Raw genomic sequence first — 20,689 nt, forward strand, 5'->3', positions numbered from 1 at the left:
CGGAATACTAAAAGCCGGAATCTCTAAAACCGGGAATACTAAAAGCCGGAATCTCTAAGACCAGGAATACTAAAAGCCGGAATCTCTAAAACCCGGAATACTAAAAGCCGGAATCTCTAAAACCAGGAATCTCTAAAACCAAGACGCGTTAACACTCGGGGACGTCTTTGGCCAGTTATAGGGTTTTTTGTTTTAGAAACTTTTGTTTAAGAATGATGTAAAGTCGGTTTTGCACATTAGTTCTGCTTATAGCGGTCTCTTTTTTTACATCACTTTTGTCTACAGTATTTCCATTGGTTGAATATTGTCAAATAATTGAAGTAAAATGCCGAAACAGTCTGAAACAGTCGTTCCTGAGTTTTCAAATAGACTTTACATCACCTTTAATTAAGTCGTTAAATTTCTTTATTATGTATGTCAATGCTTAAAGTTGAGTTAATACTTTCAAGAGGGAAATGGCAATATATCCTCTTGCATATTTGAATGTTGGTAATACACCCTTTCGACAGTACGTGGCCTCAGTTATGCCTCATTTTCATGATTGAAACGTTAAGCTTTGGCTGTCTGGTCAGTTATCGCATAATATTCTGTAATTGTACTCAAATATAAATATAACTAGTTTTACAGTTTATACCGCGTTGCACTCATGATTGTTATTGGTAATTTACTTAACCATATGTTTTAGTATTCCTGGTTTTAGAGATTCCGGCTTTTAGTATTCCTGGTTTTAGAGATTCCGGCTTTTAGTATTCCTGGTTTTAGAGATTCCGGCTTTTAGTATTCCTGGTTTTAGAGATTCCGGCTTTTAGTATTCCTGGTTTTAGAGATTCCGGCTTTTAGTATTCCTGGTTTTAGAGATTCCGGCTTTTAGTATTCCGGGTTTTAGAGATTCCGGCTTTTAGTATTCCTGGTTTTAGAGATTCCGGCTTTTAGTATTCCTGGTTTTAGAGATTCCGGCTTTTAGTATTCCGGGTTTTAGAGATTCCGGCTTTTAGTATTCCTGGTTTTAGAGATTCCGGCTTTTAGTATTCCTGGTTTTAGAGATTCCGGCTTTTAGTATTCCGGGTTTTCGCGTTCCCCGTTCCGTTCCCCGATCCCCCGTTCCTGGTTTTAGAAATAGCCCACTGAAAACGGCTATCTTTAAAACAGGGAACGGGGAATGGAACGGGGAATGGAAGGGAATGGAATGGAATGGCTTCGGGGAATGAGCCGGGGAATGGAATGGCTTCGGGGAATGTGCAGCTTGTGCGTCAGTGCGAGTTTGTTTGGCCCATTTGGCGTGATTAAAACCTGTAACCGCTTCCAACCGTGTGATTACGTGATTGCAATCAAAGCTTGAGATGTCTTGTAAATTATTTTACGGAAATTTACGCAGAACCAGTGTCTTCCTTACTACACCAGCAGATGCAATGTCGGAAATTATGTAAATTAGGTTATTATGACATGTCACGTCAACTTTGAATTGAAAAATTTGGGGGTTTATTGTAATATTACCTGCGACTTTGGGGGACTTTTGTGAGAGTGTGGGTTTGGTCGAAGTGTTCCCCACAGAAAATTATTTCAATGACTGCATAAAAGTGTTTCCTTGGCGTCAGATATGTGTTTGTATTCCTTGGTCAAATGGCAATGGTGTATTATGACATGCATATTAAATTCTATATAATGGAATTTTGGACCTCTACGTACCATGTTCAGACGCTTCAAATGACGCTTTACTATCAAATCCCATTTAAGCAAATTCTCAATCCTCAAAAACGACGAAAACTTCTGATTTTCCCAAAATATACAAAAAAGGAATTCATTTGTTTTTTTTACAATCTCATGAGTGCTGTGCATACAGGGGGTGGTAAAACCCCACACAGAGGGTATAAGCTCTTGTTGCTAGCAATTATATAAAAAGATAGCCCTAACAAATAATGTCCGTTTGCGACATGTGAATAAACGAATAAATATAGGTTGCAAGATAAGTTACACGAATTGACTTTTGAGACGGCGTGTTTTGAGCAAAAATTCAGAGAATTACTGATTTTGTTGTATAGTAAGCGCCTAATTTTTTTACCTTAAATTTTTCACAATCGAATCTGTATATTATTAAAGAACCTCCCTGGCTATGAAATGTTTAATGCCCTGATACAAGGTACCTTCAATTCATTGTTTCTTCTCAGATTCCGATGCAAAAATTTCTTGATTCTAAATTGCTAAGAGAAATGCAATATTACATTTGAAACAGCAGTGCATGTGTGTCACTCAAGAGGTTTAAATCAACTAAGGGGATTTTTGGTGAATGTATGGTTTCATTCAGCGTGTTGATGAAAATATGAAGAGAAATAGTTGCAACAGGCAACTAAAGTTGCACATTTACAACCAATCATAATGTTCGTTCATGACATGAATCACATGATCTGGAAACTCGCCAACAGTCAACCGCCAACTAAGAATCAACTGTGATTTAAGGCAACTATTATCGACATTACTCAATTACATTTACGTACCGATGAAACGAAACTATGACAACCCAGGTTCTTCACCAGGTTCTTCACCAGTTTCTTCAGCACCTCCATCTTCAAGTTCCTAATCTCCTTCATCATCAGTTTATCAGACTCCTGCTCCAAATCCAACATATTCTCCATCTTCTTCAATTCATCCACTACGTGAAATGCCTGGTTTGTTGGCTAATTAACCAAAGATAAATAATTTTAGATTGATAATTTTACACCATAGAATACGGACGCTGGTATCATTTAACTGACAAAGGTTTTAATGGACCAAGAAATTTTTTGGTGAATGTGTGGTTTCATTTAGCGTGTTGATGGAATGAAGAGGAATAGTTGCATCAGGCAACTAAAGTTACACATTTAGTACATTCAATAATTTATCCTCATTTAAAACATGATCTGAAAACTCGCCAACAGTCAACCGTCAACTAAGAATCAACTCTGATTTAAGGCAACTACTATCGATATTACTCAATTATATTTACGTACCGATGGAAGGAAACTATGACAACCCAGGTTCTTCACCAGTTTCTTCATCACCTCTATCTTCAAGTTCTTAATCTCTTCCATCATCAGTTTATCCGATTTCTGCTCCAAATCCAACATATTCTCCAATTTCTCCAATTCATCCATTACATCCAATTCCTTGTTTCTTTCCTGATTCTAAGGCAAAAATTTTTTGATTCCAAATTGCTAAGAGAAATGCAATATTATATTTGAAACAGCAGTGTGTACGTAACGATTCATGACGCAGAAGCTGGTATCATTCAAGAGGTTTAAATCAACAAAGGAAATAGAAATTTTTGGTGAATGTATGGTTTCATTTAACATGTTGATGAAAATACGAAGAGAAATAGTTGCATCAGGCAACTAAAGTTGCACATTTACAACCAATCATAATGTTCATTCATGACATGATCTGGAAACTTGCCAACAATTTTGGTCTTACATGTATATTGTGATGTTGCTAGTCAGCTCTTCCAAAGTTCTGAGCTACTAGGTCAAGAGTCAAGACGGTTCGAGTAATTGATATTTCGGAACTCAATCTAGTCCCTTTGATATCTGTGCATCTTAAAGTGTTAGTAATAGTGCATAAGACTCAGGTGTATATATGAAATGTAATCTGAGTCTTTGCACTACAACTACCAGTCTTTGTTCTATTGCTTGCTCATATTTATGTAAATTTCCCTACGATGAAGACAATACATTATTCTCATGAAGCAATCATTCTGTGCCATGGTAGTTCTTGCATGACCAAAATCCAGAAATACAATCTTTAATCAAATCCTTATGATTTACAATCTTTAATGGTGATCCCTACAGAGCTTTATTGCCACATTGACAGGGTACCCAAATTTATATATTAATTAATTAAATTTACTACACAACATACTAACACAAGTGATTTGCTGCCCTCAAAAACATAATCATGCAGGGGAAGAAATCTAGCAAACTGTAAAGTTTCTTACCTGATACAGATCACTAGATTTCTTTTGCCTGATTATGTTTCTGAGGGCAGCAAATCATTATTTGTGTAGTAAATTTAATTAATGATAATCCTTATCCTGAATGATAAACGTCTTCTCTTCAGTTTGAAAATCATAGCAGCAGTATCAACAACTTTCATAATAATGGCATATCAACTCGAAAAGCCATTGTTACCTATAAGGCCTAAATACTGAAAAACTCTGATTTCAAGCAATTATGGATATTACTATTTGACATACCGATAAAAAGAAATGCTCATAATCCAGCTCCCTCGTCAGGTTCTTCACCAGTTTCACCAGTTTCACCAGCACCTCCATCTTCAACATCTTAATCTCTTCCATCATCAGTTCATCCGACTCCTGCTCCAAATCTAAGTTATCCGACATCTTCTTCTCCAATTCATCAATCCTCTCCCAACCTATGTTTCTTCTCTGATTTAATTCCATCATAGATGCAAAAATTTCTTGACGCTAAATAATTTAGAGGAACACCATATTACATTTGAAATAGCTGCATGCTAAAATTTTCTGTAATGATTCCTAACGTGGAGAATGGTATCATTCCACTTTCAAAAATGTTCATTTGAATGTGTTCATTTAAAATGTTTAAAGAATGAAAAGAAATAGCAACAATGTTTATTTTGAAGACATAATCTTGCAACTCAGCAACAGTCTTTGTTTTATTGTTTGCTCAAATTTTCATACAATGATGACAATACATTATTTTCATGAAGAAATCATTTAGCACCATGGTACTAATTTCAGAATCCACAATTATAGTCCTAATCTAATCCTTCAGAATTATGAAATTCCATCTACGTACCCGTGAAAAGAAACAATTCTGCTCCAGTTTCTTTGTTACCTCCATCTTCAACTCCTTAATCTTCTTCATGATCAATTTATCCGACTTCTGCTCCAAATTGTTCTCCATCCAATCCAATTCATCCCTCATCTCACATGCCTTGTTTTTTGCCTTATTTCATGAAAGATAATTTTTTTTACAATGAGATTGAAATACATTATTTTAAATGCCAAAATTCCTTGATATTGAAGGGCTCTCTCACATGTGTGGTGCACTGTGGTGTGGTCACATTTAGTATGTTTATACATAGAATGCAAGATAAACCACAAGTTGGGGCAAAAGTTAACATTGAAGGGCCAAAAGAAGAGCTCAGGGGAGGCGGCCGGGAAGCTTTTGCACCTAGCTTAAAATTATGTTACGTGAAGTTTGATCTGCTTGTTAGTTTGGGGGTGCTAATGACAGTTTAATTCAGGGTACTAAGGGCCAAAAAGGGCGGTACTGTGTGAACGGCTGAACGCAGGCATACTTTGTTGTGCTATATTGCACTGGTTTTCATTTATTGTGAGAACTTTAAATTTTTAAACAAATATATCATTATATTAAGTTTTTTTAGCATAATGAATTTGCAAGACTTGTCCATTTTCAACATGCCACATGCATATCTCCTAAATAGTGTACAGGATTGCTATCGGAGCAGGTCAAATTTCGAAGTTAAGCGGAGTCTTTTTATGGGCCCTGAATGAATATACCAAATCTACCAAATGAAAAGGCATTTGCTAATATAAAATGTTTAATTAAAGCAGTCTAAATTGTAGGTCAGGCTACACGGATGGGCTACACAAACCTACGCTATCACAGGATCATCAGAGTGCCATACACAAAGTCGTCTCCACTTTTTGCCTAAGGGATATTTGTTATTACATAAATAGAAGCAAACTGCAAACATGCACTATTTGGAATTGCTAGCCTTGTCCAGGGTGCAACTGCTCTGTTAAATTTGTACTTGCTGAGACCTTGCTGAGACTAGAGCGAAAGTTTCCGGATTCATTACGAAAGCGGAATGTTTTAGTACCGGTGTCCCAGGAAATTTGGCCCCCCCAAAATTTGGCCCCCCCGGGCCATATTTCCTAGGAAATTTGGCCCCCCTGGGGGTCATATTTCCTAGGAAATATGGCCCCCCTTTCGGAAATTTGGCCCCCTCGACAACATATACTTTATTGCCATGAGTTCGAGAATCGCGAAGCTTCTTCTAAAAGCAAGATCGTTAATGTTTGTTTGTATTCATACTTAGTTTGCTTCATTTATTTGTGTAAACACTTTTCATCTCGGCGAAGAGCTAAGACGAAAATTGTTAATGTGCACGTGGCTAACTTCTATGATTATCATAACATTACTAGGGGCTTTAATCGAAAAATAAATAAATAAGTGGTAATTTCCTAAAACAACCTTTCCTATGTATGTATAACCGCTAAGCCTATAATTTATAAGGTCGCCAAATTAAGAATTTCTGGGGAGGACAAATCACCTATTTCACAGTTCGGAAATTTGGTCCCCCTCGATAACATACTTTATACTCTCAATATATATATATATAATATATATATATATATATATATATATATATATAATATATATATTAATATATATATATATATATATATATATAATATATATATATAATATATATATATATAATATATATATATATATATATATATATATATATATATATATATATATATAGTTTTGAAATCGCGAACTCTTGACTCAAAATTCAACAAGTTTCTGAACCTATTATGAATTCGTCAGAATAACAACCACACTTTAGCAAGCGATGACAACATGCGTTGGCGAAAGTGTTAATGTGCATGCGGCTAACATTTAGGGAGTAATTAATACAAATTTGCATAAAAACGTTTAAAAACAATCGGCAAACACAAAAACAGGTTACATGCACCATATAAAATCCGTCAGTGCTGTTTGTAAGTTGTAACTCAAACAAGAGTACAGCTAGATATACACTTAACGGTTCTCTAGCTCTAAAATGGTAAGGTAAACTATGTTTTTTAGAGGGGGGCCAAATTTCCGAAGGGGGGGCCAAATTTCCTAGGATATTTGGCCCGGGGGGGCCATATTTCCTAGGAAATTTGGCCCGGGGGGGCCAAATTTTCGGGGGGGCCAAATTTCCTGTGACACCGGATTCATGTTGCTGTTTACACACGCAGCAACGAATCCGATAGAAAATGTACTCGGTTTTAAGCTGTATCCGGAAACTTTGAATCCGTAAAAGTTTGTGGAAACTTCGCATCCAGAAACATTTGAATCTGGAAAATTTTCTTGTGTAAACGCTTTGCACCACGGATCCGAAGAAATTCAATATGACGACCAAACAATTCTCCAAGAACAAGTAATGTGAGTGTAAACGGACAAATCCGCATACAGAGACAACTAAAGTGTAGAGTAAACACCTGATGAATCCGATACATGTGTGAAACAATGAATCCAGATAATTTTACAAATCCGGAAACGTTCGTTCTCGTGTAAACGGGGTCTGAATGACAAGTAAATAAAAATTGCCCTTTATTAATAACGCAAAAAAATTGAGATATTAAATTTCATACATGCCAGCATGCTACTGGTTATATATATTCATTTTGTGCTGAAATTTACTGCCGATATGTCAGTTACACTGTTACAAATTCATACAAATAATTTATATGTTTCTTCTTACATGGTCAACTAGTATTTTTGTAATTCTCATCAATATCGTCGGTTGACCTGGTGGTCTATCATCCATCTCGTCCATCGCCTCACTGGGCTCACGATCCAATAAAGGAAATGAGCTTCAGAAAAGGTTGGATTACTTGGATTATCAATCCCTGGGTACAATTACGTACAGTTGATAATAAAACTGTCAAACGAAAACAAGTCTTTTCTTTTCCAACGGTCAATAAACCTTACAAACCACTTCGAAAATCTGTTTAACGAAATGGCAACGGAAGTGTTCAGAGTTCTGCTTTTAAACCTTTCAAGACGGAAGTGTTTCCACTAGAAAAGACAAAAGGATTTCATTTCAGTTTGACAACAAATGATTGCAGTATTTTGTTGCAATTGGATGCAATCACAAGTTGCAACGTAATTTGCATGATTGATTAGAGCGCGTGATATTCTAGAACAGGGGGCGGTTATATGAAAGCCTGATAGCGCTATAAACCGGATAGTGATTTTTTCAACCGTTCAACCGGCTTTCATACAACCTGCCCCAGATATCACATGAAAGAAAAGTGAAAGAGCAGAAGGCAAAAAGTTTCTAAAATTAGCATTTAGCTTTTGTCTAAACCACTTTGTCGTTTGGCTTAACAGTAACATGCATGTAGATTGAAGATGTTTCTTTTCTTTCCATGCCAAGTCCCGCCGAAGAGTTTGTAATCATGTCAGTTCACAATTTTTTCCATACGATTTTCCTGTTTCAAAAGAAATTGAAAAATTTGCAATTGAGCAATATTAATCTAGAACCTTTTTAATTACAGTCAAGCCAGATGTTCTCATTGTTCTGTTCCCCGCTATGTTGCAACATTGTAGACCCCTTCTGTGATGATGGGTCTACGACGTAGGCTAGCAACATTGTCGACGATATTGTTTTAAAAATTGCTCTGAGCAAAGGAACTGCTGTGAATTCTTGCCCCTTAAAATCTTAGTACAATAGTACTCGGTAGCCGTAAAATACACCGTACTAATAAAATACTCCCGTAAAATACACCGTAATGTCCACGCGATAAAGTTAGAAAAACATTATATATGTTACTATTTTATGTATTTTTTGTTGAGAACCATAAGGCATAATACGCTATCACTGTTTTGGTTCGACTACTATTCAAAGTTAACAGAAAGAGTCCAGTCACTTTTGAAGTCGATTAAAGACAATTTTTTGAACTGATTCTGAGATAAAAATCGTTTCATTTATTAGTCCTGTTACCAAAATTTGATCAACACCGAATAACAGCAATCTGGATACTGGATAGTGTTTACAAAATCCAAATATATTTTCACAAGGTCGCTTGTGTGTGAGGTGAACTCGATCAAAATTTTTCCAATTCCCTTATACTATTACCTAGATTATTCTATTACCAGCTATCATCAGCTGCTTAATCATAACAAAATATACACAGCTAAATGCAATATCTGCAAGTTATACACACGCGAACACACACGAAAGAATTTTGGATATGGAGAAACTTGGGCTAAAACAAGCATGATGGGGACACGGAATGACTATACTATGAAAAAACACACGGCATGATATACTATGATATTGCACTGAAGAATCCTAGCTGTCGTGAATCTCAAAACTGCTTCTTATGAGAGCTTGTTCTACGCTTTCTGTCTCGCTCTGTCCAAAGTCTCGCTGAAGTTGTCAGTCATAGTGGGTTGTATTAAACTGATACAACTGTTTAAATATTCATATCTTGTTTTTGAAACAAATAAAGAAAATTGGGATGAGGTTGAGCGCGTGATATTCTAGAACAGAGGGCGGTTGTACGAAAGCCTGATAGCGCTATAAACCGGATAGTGATTTTTTCAACCGTTCAACCGGCTTTCATACAACCTGCCCCAGATATCACATGAAAGAAAGGTGAAAGAGCAGAAGGCAAAAAGTTTCTAAAATTAGCATTTAGCTTTTGACTAAACCACTTTGCGGTTTGACTTAAAAATACAATAACATGCATGTAGATTGGAGATGTTTCTTTTCTTTCCATGCCAAGTCCCACCGAAGAGTTTGTAATCATGTCAGTTCACAATTTTTTCCATACGATTTTCCTGTTTCAAAAGAAATTGAAAATTTTGCAATTGGGCAATATTAATCTAGAACCTTTTTAATTACAGTCAAGCCAGATGTTCTCATTGTTCTGCTCCCCGCAATCACTGCCGCAATGTTGCAACATTGCCAACGATATTGTTTTAAAAATTGCTCTGAGCAAACGGAACTGCTTTGAATTCTTGCCCCTTGAAATCTTAGTACTCGGTGAAAAAATTGATTTTACTTTTAACTTTAGCTCATAAAATACACCGTATAAATGTCCACGCGATAAAGTTAGAAAAACATTATATATGTTACTATTTTATGTATTTTTTTGTTGAGAACCATCGGCATAATACGCCATCACTGTTCTGGTTCGACACTTCGACTATTATTCAAAGTTAACAGAAAAAGTCCAGTCACTTTTGAAGTCGATTAAAGACAATTTTTTGTACTGATTCTGAGATAAATTCCGTTTCATTTATTAGTCCTGTTACCAAAATTTGATCAACAACGAATAACAGCAATCTGGATAGTGTTTACAAAATCCAAATATATTGCCACAAGATCGCTTGTGTGTGAGGTGAACTCGATCAAAAATTTTCCAATTCCTGCATACTATTACCTAGATTATTCTATTACCAGCTATCATTAGCTGTTTAATCATAACAAAATATGCACAGCTAAATGCAATATCTCCAAGCTATACACACGCGAACACACACGAAAGAATTTTGGATATGGAGAAACTTCATGGGCTAAAACAAAAATGAATTTTGCAAAGCATGATGGGGACACGGCATGATATTGAAATTGCACTGAAAAATCCAACCTCGTACCCAGGGTCTTTACTCGTGGGGGAGCAACCTCGTACCCAGGGTTCCCAGGGTGAAGAATCTTACTCTCTGAACCTAAGTGTTTACCAAGAAGACCTTGGGGACGAGGTTGCGCCAGGGATTGTGATTAACAACGTTGAATGACGTCGTCTTTATGACATTAGACTGGATGGGTTTCGACGCGATGAAGCTGGGATGCGCACAAAATGTTTACAGAGTCATATATGGCTATGTTGAGAAATATTAGCAATATTAGCATGAAACACGCCATGAAAAAGCACAATTCCCAAAATGAAACCCTCGAAAATTTCTTATTCCACTAACAACCTGGAAAAATGTCCTTGGCTTTTAGTCTTTAAGAACAGTACTCAAAATATCATTGACATGTTTAATCCGTGGAGTAAGACTGTGCTTCATATGCGAGGAGTTTACAATTGTAAATCAACAAATCAATGCAAGAGATGTGAAAATACTATGCATATATACATGTTTAGTACCGGACTTGATTTTTCGCAACATTCTGAGATCACAGTTAACAGCAGGAGGTGAACTTGGGTTATTTTGTTTGGATGACTTGATGAAAACATCATGCCATAAGACGATGTCAAACCACTTTCTTTCCACTGTCTTCTCGAAACAAGAAAAGACGGGTTCGGGGTAGGTCTATACCGATCACTTTCTCACTATTTAAATAATAATTTGTGTGGTGTACCTACAAGCTAATTTACTTTTGGGATTTATTATTTTATTTCAACTGAGATAAGGTTTCTATGTCCCTCACATTTTCAGGTTTAGGGGCTGTTTACATGAGCCCGGCGATTACCCGAGATTCAACGAAGCGCGAGAGGGCTTTGAGGTATTGAAATAAGTCTTTATGAAACCAAACAAGAACATGCTATTGTTGTGGTGATTATACGACTGCCAGGATCATGTTATCTGCTCATTTCAATACCTCAAAATCATCTCACGCTTCGTTGAATCTCGGGTAACCGGGCTCATGTAAACAGCCCCTTAAACAGAAAGAGAAAAAAGGGAAACTTAATCAAAATCGTCACCAGGCAATCTCGCAATCATTTTTTAGTAAATCAGCGCTCGGAAGGGTTGTCTGTCGAAATACTAATCCATTCTGCATTCTGCAATATTAAATGGTTTATATCTTATGTTATTCTTTACAAATTTAATATGAACTGACTACAAGAAATTTTGTGATTATGCATGTTAATTTATAAGAACTATAGCTCTGACATAAATTTGAAACCGTAATAAAGTATATTTCAAGTTGTTTCAACCGAAAAATGGATTTTCATTTGACAACTAGCCCCAGTCCCAGTCCTCAGCCACCATTCCAGATCACCTGGAATGAACAACAAACATTACATTTCTCACGTAACAAATACTTATCATGCATGTGATAGTAAAGTTAATAATAAATAACCCTGTTTAAAGAAATGGAGAGAACCGAATGACTTCAATAGGTATCGACTACACAGTATCGTTTGGGAATACTAAACAGTAACACTAAAAAAAACGAAAAACTTAACACAAAGTAGATCACGTCTCATGACTCTCATCTGTAAAGTTTTGTTTAATATTTACCGGAAATAACGCAATATTTCTTATTCATATATCTAGTCGATATAATAATTTCTTGATTAAAAATCCTACCGAAGGCTTTATCAAAATCTTCCTCAGAAAAAGTAATGATTTTTCCAAATCCTGCAAGGTTTGCCTAAAGAGCATAATTTAATGGTAGTAGTATTTAATCAACCTAAAATGCGAGATCTTGTAACCATGATATTGTAAAAATCATATCACCATTAAAGCCATTCAAGGTGCCTCCATGACGAAGCTTTACTGCAGTTATCATAGTGACGTTTTATTTTAAAATGCTGTCGACTAAACACTTGGATTTGAAAGCGAAAAAATAGAATTGGAAGCGTATAGGTTGGTTTCTTGACATACACAATGATACAAGTGTCTTGTCCTGGTAATATTCTGTCGTAGGTACGGCAGTATGTTTTTCCAGGTCGGCTGTAAATACGAGTAATTGTATCATGAACAGCTTTTGAATCCGCCCCTTTAGCGTTTAACTTGTCAATATTTTGCTGCATCCAAGAGCATATAAAACTTGCCATGAAAAATGTCATTGGTGCATGGCTCTTTTTGAAATTGAGGATTATATTTTGCCCTGTAATTTGACGTGTAGCAAAACCATTCTCAACGAATGGATAGACGAAATAGGGATAAATAACGCAAGAAGTTAGTTTGCGCTCAGACAAACGACTGGCTTTACAATAAATTAAAAACAAATGACACATTCACACAACGTTATTTACTGTCGTAGGTATCTCCATTTTCTTCGCTATATCGAGAGCGGTCTCTCGCCGTTCTTGTTGAAGCCAAGACAACATCTCTGTTGACTGGACATTTCCTCAAGGTATGGACGACCCTACGAGAGAGGAAAAATCTGAAAATAAGAGGATGGGACTGAAGAATTCTGGGTCGAAAGAAAACTGTAGTATTGTCATGCAGGGCTTAGCTTCGTAGTTTGTAAGAATAATACAGCCAAAATTGGATTGGCCAGGAGTCGAATTCACGATGTCACGTACTAACGACCGCGCCGCTCGATACTTCTCAATTTATTAAAAACTGATCTTATAATAAACTGGATATACACTATACTGGAAACAAAGGCAGGGGCCTCAAACGGCCCCCAATTGGTGGTTACAACTTTAGTTTACATTCATTTCACATTTAAAGTTGTCAGTTGAAAGCGACGCCTTAAGAAGTAAGAAAGTGTCTCCGGAAATTATTTAATTCTAGCTTCGTTTTTTATAAGTACAGCTATAGATATAATTGCTATTGGGTGCAGTTGCTTTAACCAGTGTATTTTTAGATAAAAACTAATTACACCTATTTAGTGCGGTCGTCACTTGTTTCCACTCACCAAAATGGCATGACGTCATTTCCCCTCAACTGAATATCCTGGAGTTATTATTCCAGGTGCTATTAGTTCACTGATTCATCGTTTTTCAGTGTGCGCGCGCTTTAAAAAGTTGAACAGGCACGATTGTATGTTGGGATAAATGGCACACACTGCATCACAGTGAAAAACGACTTGTGTCACATAGCGTCTCAAAATATCAAGATTTGCACGCATCAAGGTTGATTCTGGTAGTGGATAATTCTAATCATTAATAAAGATATTTCCGTCATCATATCCTTGCCTCTTGGGGACAGCTTACTAGCACTAGCCTGCGAATACCTTCTTTTCATAGATGCATACAAAGATAATCATAAATGAAATCACATGAAAAACCTGGTTTGTGATGTTGTTGACTGTGACGTCACACGACGCCATATTTTAATTTCTAGACGACATCCTTATCTTAAAATACTCGTGTAAAGGTATACTAAACATCGTGGGAAATACACATTACGTGAATTAATTGTTGCGCGATCCTATAGAAGGTCCACGGATACTAAAACATCCCGCGCGCAAGTGATAATTTATCACGGAAGAATCTGCGTCTAGTTTTATTCAATTGTCACTTTGTATGCAATGCCTGATTCATCGGCGCCGGCTGAATCTACGACTAACTTGAACGGTGTGTTTGAAGGTAAACTAATATACTTTTATAGTCACTACAAACAAAAACATATATTCAATATATTGTAAATAATGAAAAACGTCCCACTTCCGGTGGTTTAATAATTGATTGCTGTAATTTATTCAGTTCCGCTATAGCGGTTTTGGCTATATAGCACGGCTCAAGAAAAATACGCCTTTGCAGAACTATCAAGTGCGGGCGCCACAAGTTAATACGAATTCCATGCCTCACAAAGAACTTTAGCCAATATTTTTAGTATGCAAAAGTGGGTGGGGGAGATGTGTGTGGCTTGGACCCTTCCACCCCTGCCCCCTTGCTCTACAGCAAAACTACCAAACTGCATAAAATAGCATTAAATTTTTTAAAGGTATAATTGCCAAGACCCCAATACATAATAACAATATTTGACAAGTACACCCATTCACCAATCATATGTCTCACTGTAGTTCCTACTGGGATCCCAGAAGGCATCCCCGACACATTGGACCATGCTCTCAACTCACACAGTTTGTTACAAGGTAAACTAACACACTTTTATAGCCACTTCCTTCCAAACTGGCATGAAATTTTGAGAAGGATAAGTGACAAGACCCCACTCCAGTACACTGATGAAATTATTAATCATACCTGTCACTGTAGCTCCTGGTATACCAGACGCATTGAGTGGTGTCCGATCGTCAACAGTTCGAAAACCAAGCCAAGAAACACAATCCATTACTTCTGAAGACAACAATTTGATATGAACAAACATAGCTATTATATTTAAATCTATTTTCTTAAGCCTTCACTTTTATATTATTCGACCACACTTTCATGCAATTATAAATCTCTGAACTGCCTTTCCAGACTTAATTTGAACCTTGTGATAATGGGCAAAGGTAGCTATTCCAGTATGTACCGATTACTCCTAATTTCTTTGGACCGAAATAAATTTATAATAGTATAGAAATACACATTATTATCCTGAAAACTCACACTTACCCAAATCATTATTATTATTATAATCAGTGTAAGTTGCAAAATACTCTACTTAGGATGTGGTATATCAATGAGAACTTCATGATAAAAAATTCCCAGGGTGAAAAAACTTGTGATTTTGTAATTCAGCTTTTGCAATGGGTAATCTCTATGAGTCTTATACAAATAATTCTTATACAAAATCAACTATTGGTAGGTTCCTGTAAGTGGAGTTACACAAAGAATTGTAATCAATAGTTTGAGTGAGAGTCAGTCTCAAATGTTTGATGATGCTTGTGCTACCAAGCACAAAGCCAACATGTAAAATGTACAATTACTCACTTTGATTACAGTAACTAGAGCTTAGAAAGTTTTGTGAATTTTATTGTAAACTTTTGTACAGAAGCGTGCAAAACTGTGTCAAACTGTGTCTAAGTACTGGCACTATGCTGTAACTTGTTTTCATGCTTTTCGCCCAATTTACAATATAATTTGATTAATTTCTGTTTGGAGTTTATAATGTGCCGCAATTTAGTATTCTACTTGTACAAGTGAAAAATTTACTGATAAACCAGTTCTACATAATTCATAATTGTTACATAATTTACACTTGTCCAAGTGTAAAGATATTCTGAGACATTTGTAACCAAACCCCCTGAGGCATAAAAGGGCTAAAAATACAGATATTTATGAATAAAACTACCAGGAAAATTAGAAGGAAATATGAAAGAAATTGGAAGGAAATGTGAAGGAAAAACAGGAAAAGAAAAGGAAATTAAGATTACAGCGAGTGGAAGCACTGCTCAGAATCTGTGTGCTGAGGTATTTCCTGTACTAGGTGCATGAACCAAGCACAGGCATTAGTTAAGGGGAGTTAATTTTTGTTTGATCATGGATCCCACCAAATATAGCTTTAGAAAAATATAGTACAATCCCAATAATCACAACGCAATCACAATACTGACTGGTTTAAAAACGGAGCATTTCTATACTCTAAAATTGATTCTCTAACAGATGTTTGACATAAATATTTGTAGGTTTTTCGTGGTAGATTTAACATATTCACGCTTCTCCTAAATTCATACAAATAGAGCTATATAATTTAGCCATATAATTTCTATTTGATTTCAAACAGTACTTGCGGATAAGCTGCGTGACAGTGTCGTTTACAATCTTGATAGTTATAAAACCTTGAGGGTATTCCCTACAATAGTCCATATTGAAATAATGTAATCAAAATCGTGTGAGACCAGTAACACGACTGTATATAATTCACTCGATATCTCTGACTAGAATTACGTTTAATACATTTTAACAAAAAATCATACCTGCCCTGGCCTTCTTATGGCCTTCTCTGCTTCCAATAATCTGTCGAATACACGCCATTTGTGTGTCGTTTTTGACTCTTTCCTTGTCTACATTCATGTTGTCTGAGATTCCCCAGAAGATGCTCTATGCTATGCCATTGAAACTTACACGATAAAACGATAAAAACGATGTTGTTGAATCATCATCATACATTATTTCTCTGTTGACTCATGTATGCTTTCCACTAAGATTGTCAGTGGTCAGTTCGTTTCGTGAAGCAGTGCTGTGACAGGGTCAGAGCAAACTTGTCTGATTGGTTGAATTTAATTAAATGAAGTTTAAATTAGTTTCAGGCTTCTGTTCCAAGCGCGGGCAAAGCGTAAAAGGAAGTAAAGAACACAAAACATAGTATTTTCATATCCGGATTGTCAAAAAATCGGAACGCGCGCTGACGACGCGGCGGACCGGAAGTAAATTTTCAAATTTTTGCTGACTGGGCATAAATATCTCGCAAATCTGAAAAACTACTCGTTAATTTTTAATTCAAAAACGGAAGTAGAGAGCTAGTAAGGTGAACCGGAAGTTTGTGATCTGTATCTGATCAGTATTCAATAAACATAAACATTGTTTATATTTTGGTTTGCTCGTATATCGATAAACTTGCGGCAGTTTTTTACTTTGTTATTTATAAATTTTCTTGTCGTTAAAGCACAGACGGAACTTAGCCCGGGAAATGAGATATTATTAAAAGGCCTTTATCTCTTTATGTTTTCTTTTTATGTGTATTGCTAAAATAGCGTTTTAAATACATCTACATAGTCATAGCATTTTCATTACATTTTGTCCTTGTATATTTGTATAGGGTTGCGAAACCTCCGATTATGTCATGGACATCGGATAGAGATTTAATTTTCTGCCGAGAAATGCTTGTGTCAAACCTTTTCAGCACAAGAAAATCATCCACTGAAAGAGGCAAAGTTTGGGAGCCGATTGCTGACAAATTATGTGTCATAAGGTTTGTGGCAACTTTTCGTGTCGACCAGAGGTCTGTCAGGGACCACTACAAGAAGCTTGTTGAAAAGTATAAGAGAAAAGTTAGAGAAGAGTTAAATGCGAGCGGTATCAGTCCAGAACAGAGTAAGCTTGATGTGATGCTGGAAGAAATAGTGGAAAGAGAAGATCTTACAGAGGCTGAAAAGGAAAATGATGATAAGTTCGAAAGGAGGAAAGCAGAAGTAGATAGGATGGCAGCAGATGATGTAAGGAGGCAGGCAATGGAGACCCTATCAGAAACCCAGAAAAGAAAAGCAGGAGAGGGAGAAGAAATTATAAAAAAGAAAAGACGAAGAAGTGGAGATGATGCAGTGGCATATTTACGTCAGAAAGCAGAAATGGAGATGGAGATAAGGAGAGAGGAAATGGAAGTGAAGAAAGGTTAAGATTAACTCCGGCGTGGCGCGCACGTGCCAGTCTTCAACATAAAGCTTCTAAACATAAACAATACAGTTCATATTCATTTAGATGCCTTGCGAACCTAAATGTTGTTCGATCGCGAAATTCAGAAGCACATCGTACTTTAAAAAGTATAGAAGTTCAATTGTTCAAAAATGTAAATAAACCTCATGATACATTCACTTTGTCTTACACTTTGTCTTTGGAATTCGCGCTTATATAGTTATATTAAATTTTCAATCCTGTGCAAACTACGACGTGTCAACGCGCCCATACACGACCACATCATCTTGTTAAACGGCGAAATAGCAGCGATATTATTAAAATAGCACTAGAATCTACATAGTATTGTCCTTTACAATTATACTAACGTTATATTTCAGCCCTGTTTGCACTACACAAACATTATTGGCACAGCATAACAAAAATTCGTTCTTACATCCAATTTTATCTATATGTTCAAGCTACCAGTACAAAGGCTGAGCATGGATTTTTAGAAATGCCTGGCTAATAATAAATTAAGTATAATGTAGAAACAGCCATACAGGACCTTTCTTTTGGTTGTTCAGTACAGGTATATGGCTGCTCTTCCTGCCATTAATTGCACTATGCAAAATTTAAGCAATTTAATGACCACTTTGCGAATAGAATAAATTCCAAATACACTTTGATCAAGTTTAATGCTGATTATGTACAATATGACTAGAAGTGTCACCTACTACAGCAAAAGAGTGGAACACTGAAATACTGCGCAGATACATGTACGCGTAGCGGACCTATTTTTTATAACCACAGAGTTATACTGAATAACGCACTGTTCACAAAGTCTAAAGAGATTGGCTAATACAAATATTTGGTGGCCGTGTTGGTCGACCAATCACATGTCGGAAGCGAATAAAATGTCCATTTTATACATCCGTTTATAACTCTATTATGATACTTACGCATGTGTGATAGTATTAAATTTTGAACTAGATCGAGGTACAAAATATGCGGGTGCTGTTGTGCGGTTCACGATCATTTTTTTATGTTCAAGCTATCAAAACTGAGCCACATGAAATATCAGAACCATGTAATATCTTTTTGGTAATGTCCAGCTGTCAGTGCAAAGACAAAATCTACAGAACCATGTAATATCTTATGGGGCGTTTTCGCAATGTCCAGCTGTCAGGGCAAAGATAAAATCTTGCACAAACAAACGTAAATATTTTTGTCAAAAAAGCTAGGAAAGTATACCTTTGGGCATTATACACCCATGCAGGCATTCAAACTCCAGCCGAATTGTCCAGCCGAATTGTTAACAATAGGCCGTGGTTCCTGCCTTAACTGCAATCCTGCTGCAATGTAGCATACTTCAATCGCTCAAAGCCACCACATTGAATGTACAATGTGCGGTCACGCGTTGGGAGGAACATTCGAAAATTTCGAACCCTCGAGTAAGAAAATGAAGTATTCTTCTCAAGCAGTAGAAAATATATGAAAATATTTTTAGCGTCAAAACCAGCACAAAGATGATCGCTGTTTTGTTACCACCGATGGTACTATGTGGTTTTGTAGTGTGGAAGCCTGCAAGATTGTAAGAAATTTGGAATATTTCCTATTCCCAAAATTAGTTAAAATAAAACCCCGGCGTCCGTTGACACCAGGCAGATGTCAAACCACAGCCCACAGCCAACAGGTATCAATGAACATTATGCAATCTTGAAGAACAAGGAGCAATGCTTCCACAAGGACAAGGAGCAATGCTTGACTTTTTTCTCAACTTGATTCACAAAAGTGCATTATTATACGCTAGAATTGCACCATCGTGGAAATAAACCAGTCACACAGAAATGGGAACGAGATTGTTCTATAATTTTACGTTCTTTTGTATTACTGATTAATTACATCAATTGCGCAGAAAATTAAGCTTCGCGTTTTTGGGCAATGGAAAACGACAGAGACTCACAGAGTTGGTCTTTTTTGCTTGATTATTCACGCGTTTTGCACTTATCCTAAGGAGATCAGATCACGACACATTACAGTTAAAAAAACTGACAATTCTGCCGTTTAACCTATAAACGCAAAGCTTGTTAGATTCCTAAAACATCTCTGATACATTGAGATGAAATACTTATTTATATTAATTAAAAACTGCATTAGCTTTCATTCAATATACTACGAGATCGGTTGCTTAAAAGTAGGCTGACTTAATCCTGGATTAAATCTTTAAATCTTTACATCAAACTTTACACCATCTTAATCATGCTAATCGAGAAATCATTCCAGGGTCAACAGAAATTTTAATTTCTCACGTTTTAATATAAAAGACCATGCAGAAAAACAAATCCAAACACTGCTGTTTCAGATTTAACTCATGAAGGGTTATAGTGCCAGTCAAACTTTAAACAACCGATCTGCAGATTCGTGCGCTCAACATTCGCCTTTTAATGTCAATTTCAACGCAGGTTTTTACTGAATAACTTGTATAATATATTTGTACTATTAATAATAACTGCGCAAACTTAAGTGATTACATTGAACGTGATATATGCTAATGCCCTCTATAATTGGGCGCGCTACATTTGCGCTGATTAACTTATTCACTTTCGCAGGATTCGTACAGGACAAGAAAAAACTCAGGGAAACACTGAATTTGATTAGGTTTTACTTTTGAATAAAGAAATCCAATTACTTTTAAATGCTTCTCCATAAATTTATTCAAGGACTTTCAATTTCTGTACGAACCCTGTATCTTTCACGAGTGATCTACAACTAGGGGTTAGTCATAAAGTAATTTGCTGAAATTCGTTGAGAGCGTATTCCAAAACTTGAAAACGTCGATGATTGTGAAAAGGAAATGAAAAGAAAAAAGTTCATGGTCGCTCACAGCACAGAATGCTGGCGATAAACACAAAGTTTTAGAGCAGAACGAATTGTGCCATTAAAATAATTTGTAAAAAT

At 36.3% G+C, this 20,689-nt stretch overlaps 1 protein-coding gene and 1 long non-coding RNA gene across 2 annotated transcripts; both read right to left on the minus strand.

Annotated features, from left to right (window-relative positions):
* Positions 1-1,614: 1,614 nt before the first annotated feature.
* LOC114529492 lies at positions 1,615-7,780 on the minus strand. Its single transcript, XM_028551311.1, has 6 exons — positions 7,516-7,780; positions 4,806-4,955; positions 4,223-4,453; positions 2,985-3,158; positions 2,493-2,672; positions 1,615-2,198 (listed from the first exon to the last, which is right to left on the minus strand). The coding sequence occupies exons 1-6, from the start codon at positions 7,588-7,590 to the stop codon at positions 2,109-2,111; spliced, it is 900 nt and encodes a 299-aa protein (XP_028407112.1). The 5' UTR covers positions 7,591-7,780; the 3' UTR covers positions 1,615-2,108.
* Positions 7,781-11,572: 3,792 nt separating this feature from the next.
* On the minus strand, positions 11,573-14,747 carry LOC114529496. The gene is made up of 3 exons (XR_003687634.1): positions 14,657-14,747; positions 12,084-12,867; positions 11,573-11,772 (listed from the first exon to the last, which is right to left on the minus strand). It is a non-coding gene; the product is annotated as an uncharacterized LOC114529496 (long non-coding RNA).
* Positions 14,748-20,689: the final 5,942 nt, after the last annotated feature.

Source organism: Dendronephthya gigantea, unplaced genomic scaffold (assembly GCF_004324835.1).
Source record: "Dendronephthya gigantea isolate DGI-Jeju-01 unplaced genomic scaffold, DenGig_1.0 000056F, whole genome shotgun sequence".
Lineage (NCBI taxonomy): Eukaryota > Metazoa > Cnidaria > Anthozoa > Malacalcyonacea > Nephtheidae > Dendronephthya > Dendronephthya gigantea.

Bases quoted from the DNA above. Each gene is read 5' to 3' on its own strand.
- LOC114529492 (XM_028551311.1), bottom strand. From the start codon at position 7,590: ATGGACGAGATGGATGATAGACCACCAGGTCAACCGACGATATTGATG. The intron at 4,956-7,515 runs GTAAGAAGAAAC...TCATGAAATAAG, and splicing joins CAAAAATACTAGTTGACCAT to GCAAAAAACAAGGCATGTGA. The intron at 2,673-2,984 runs GTACGTAAATAT...TTGGTTAATTAG, and splicing joins GTCATAGTTTCCTTCCATCG to CCAACAAACCAGGCATTTCA.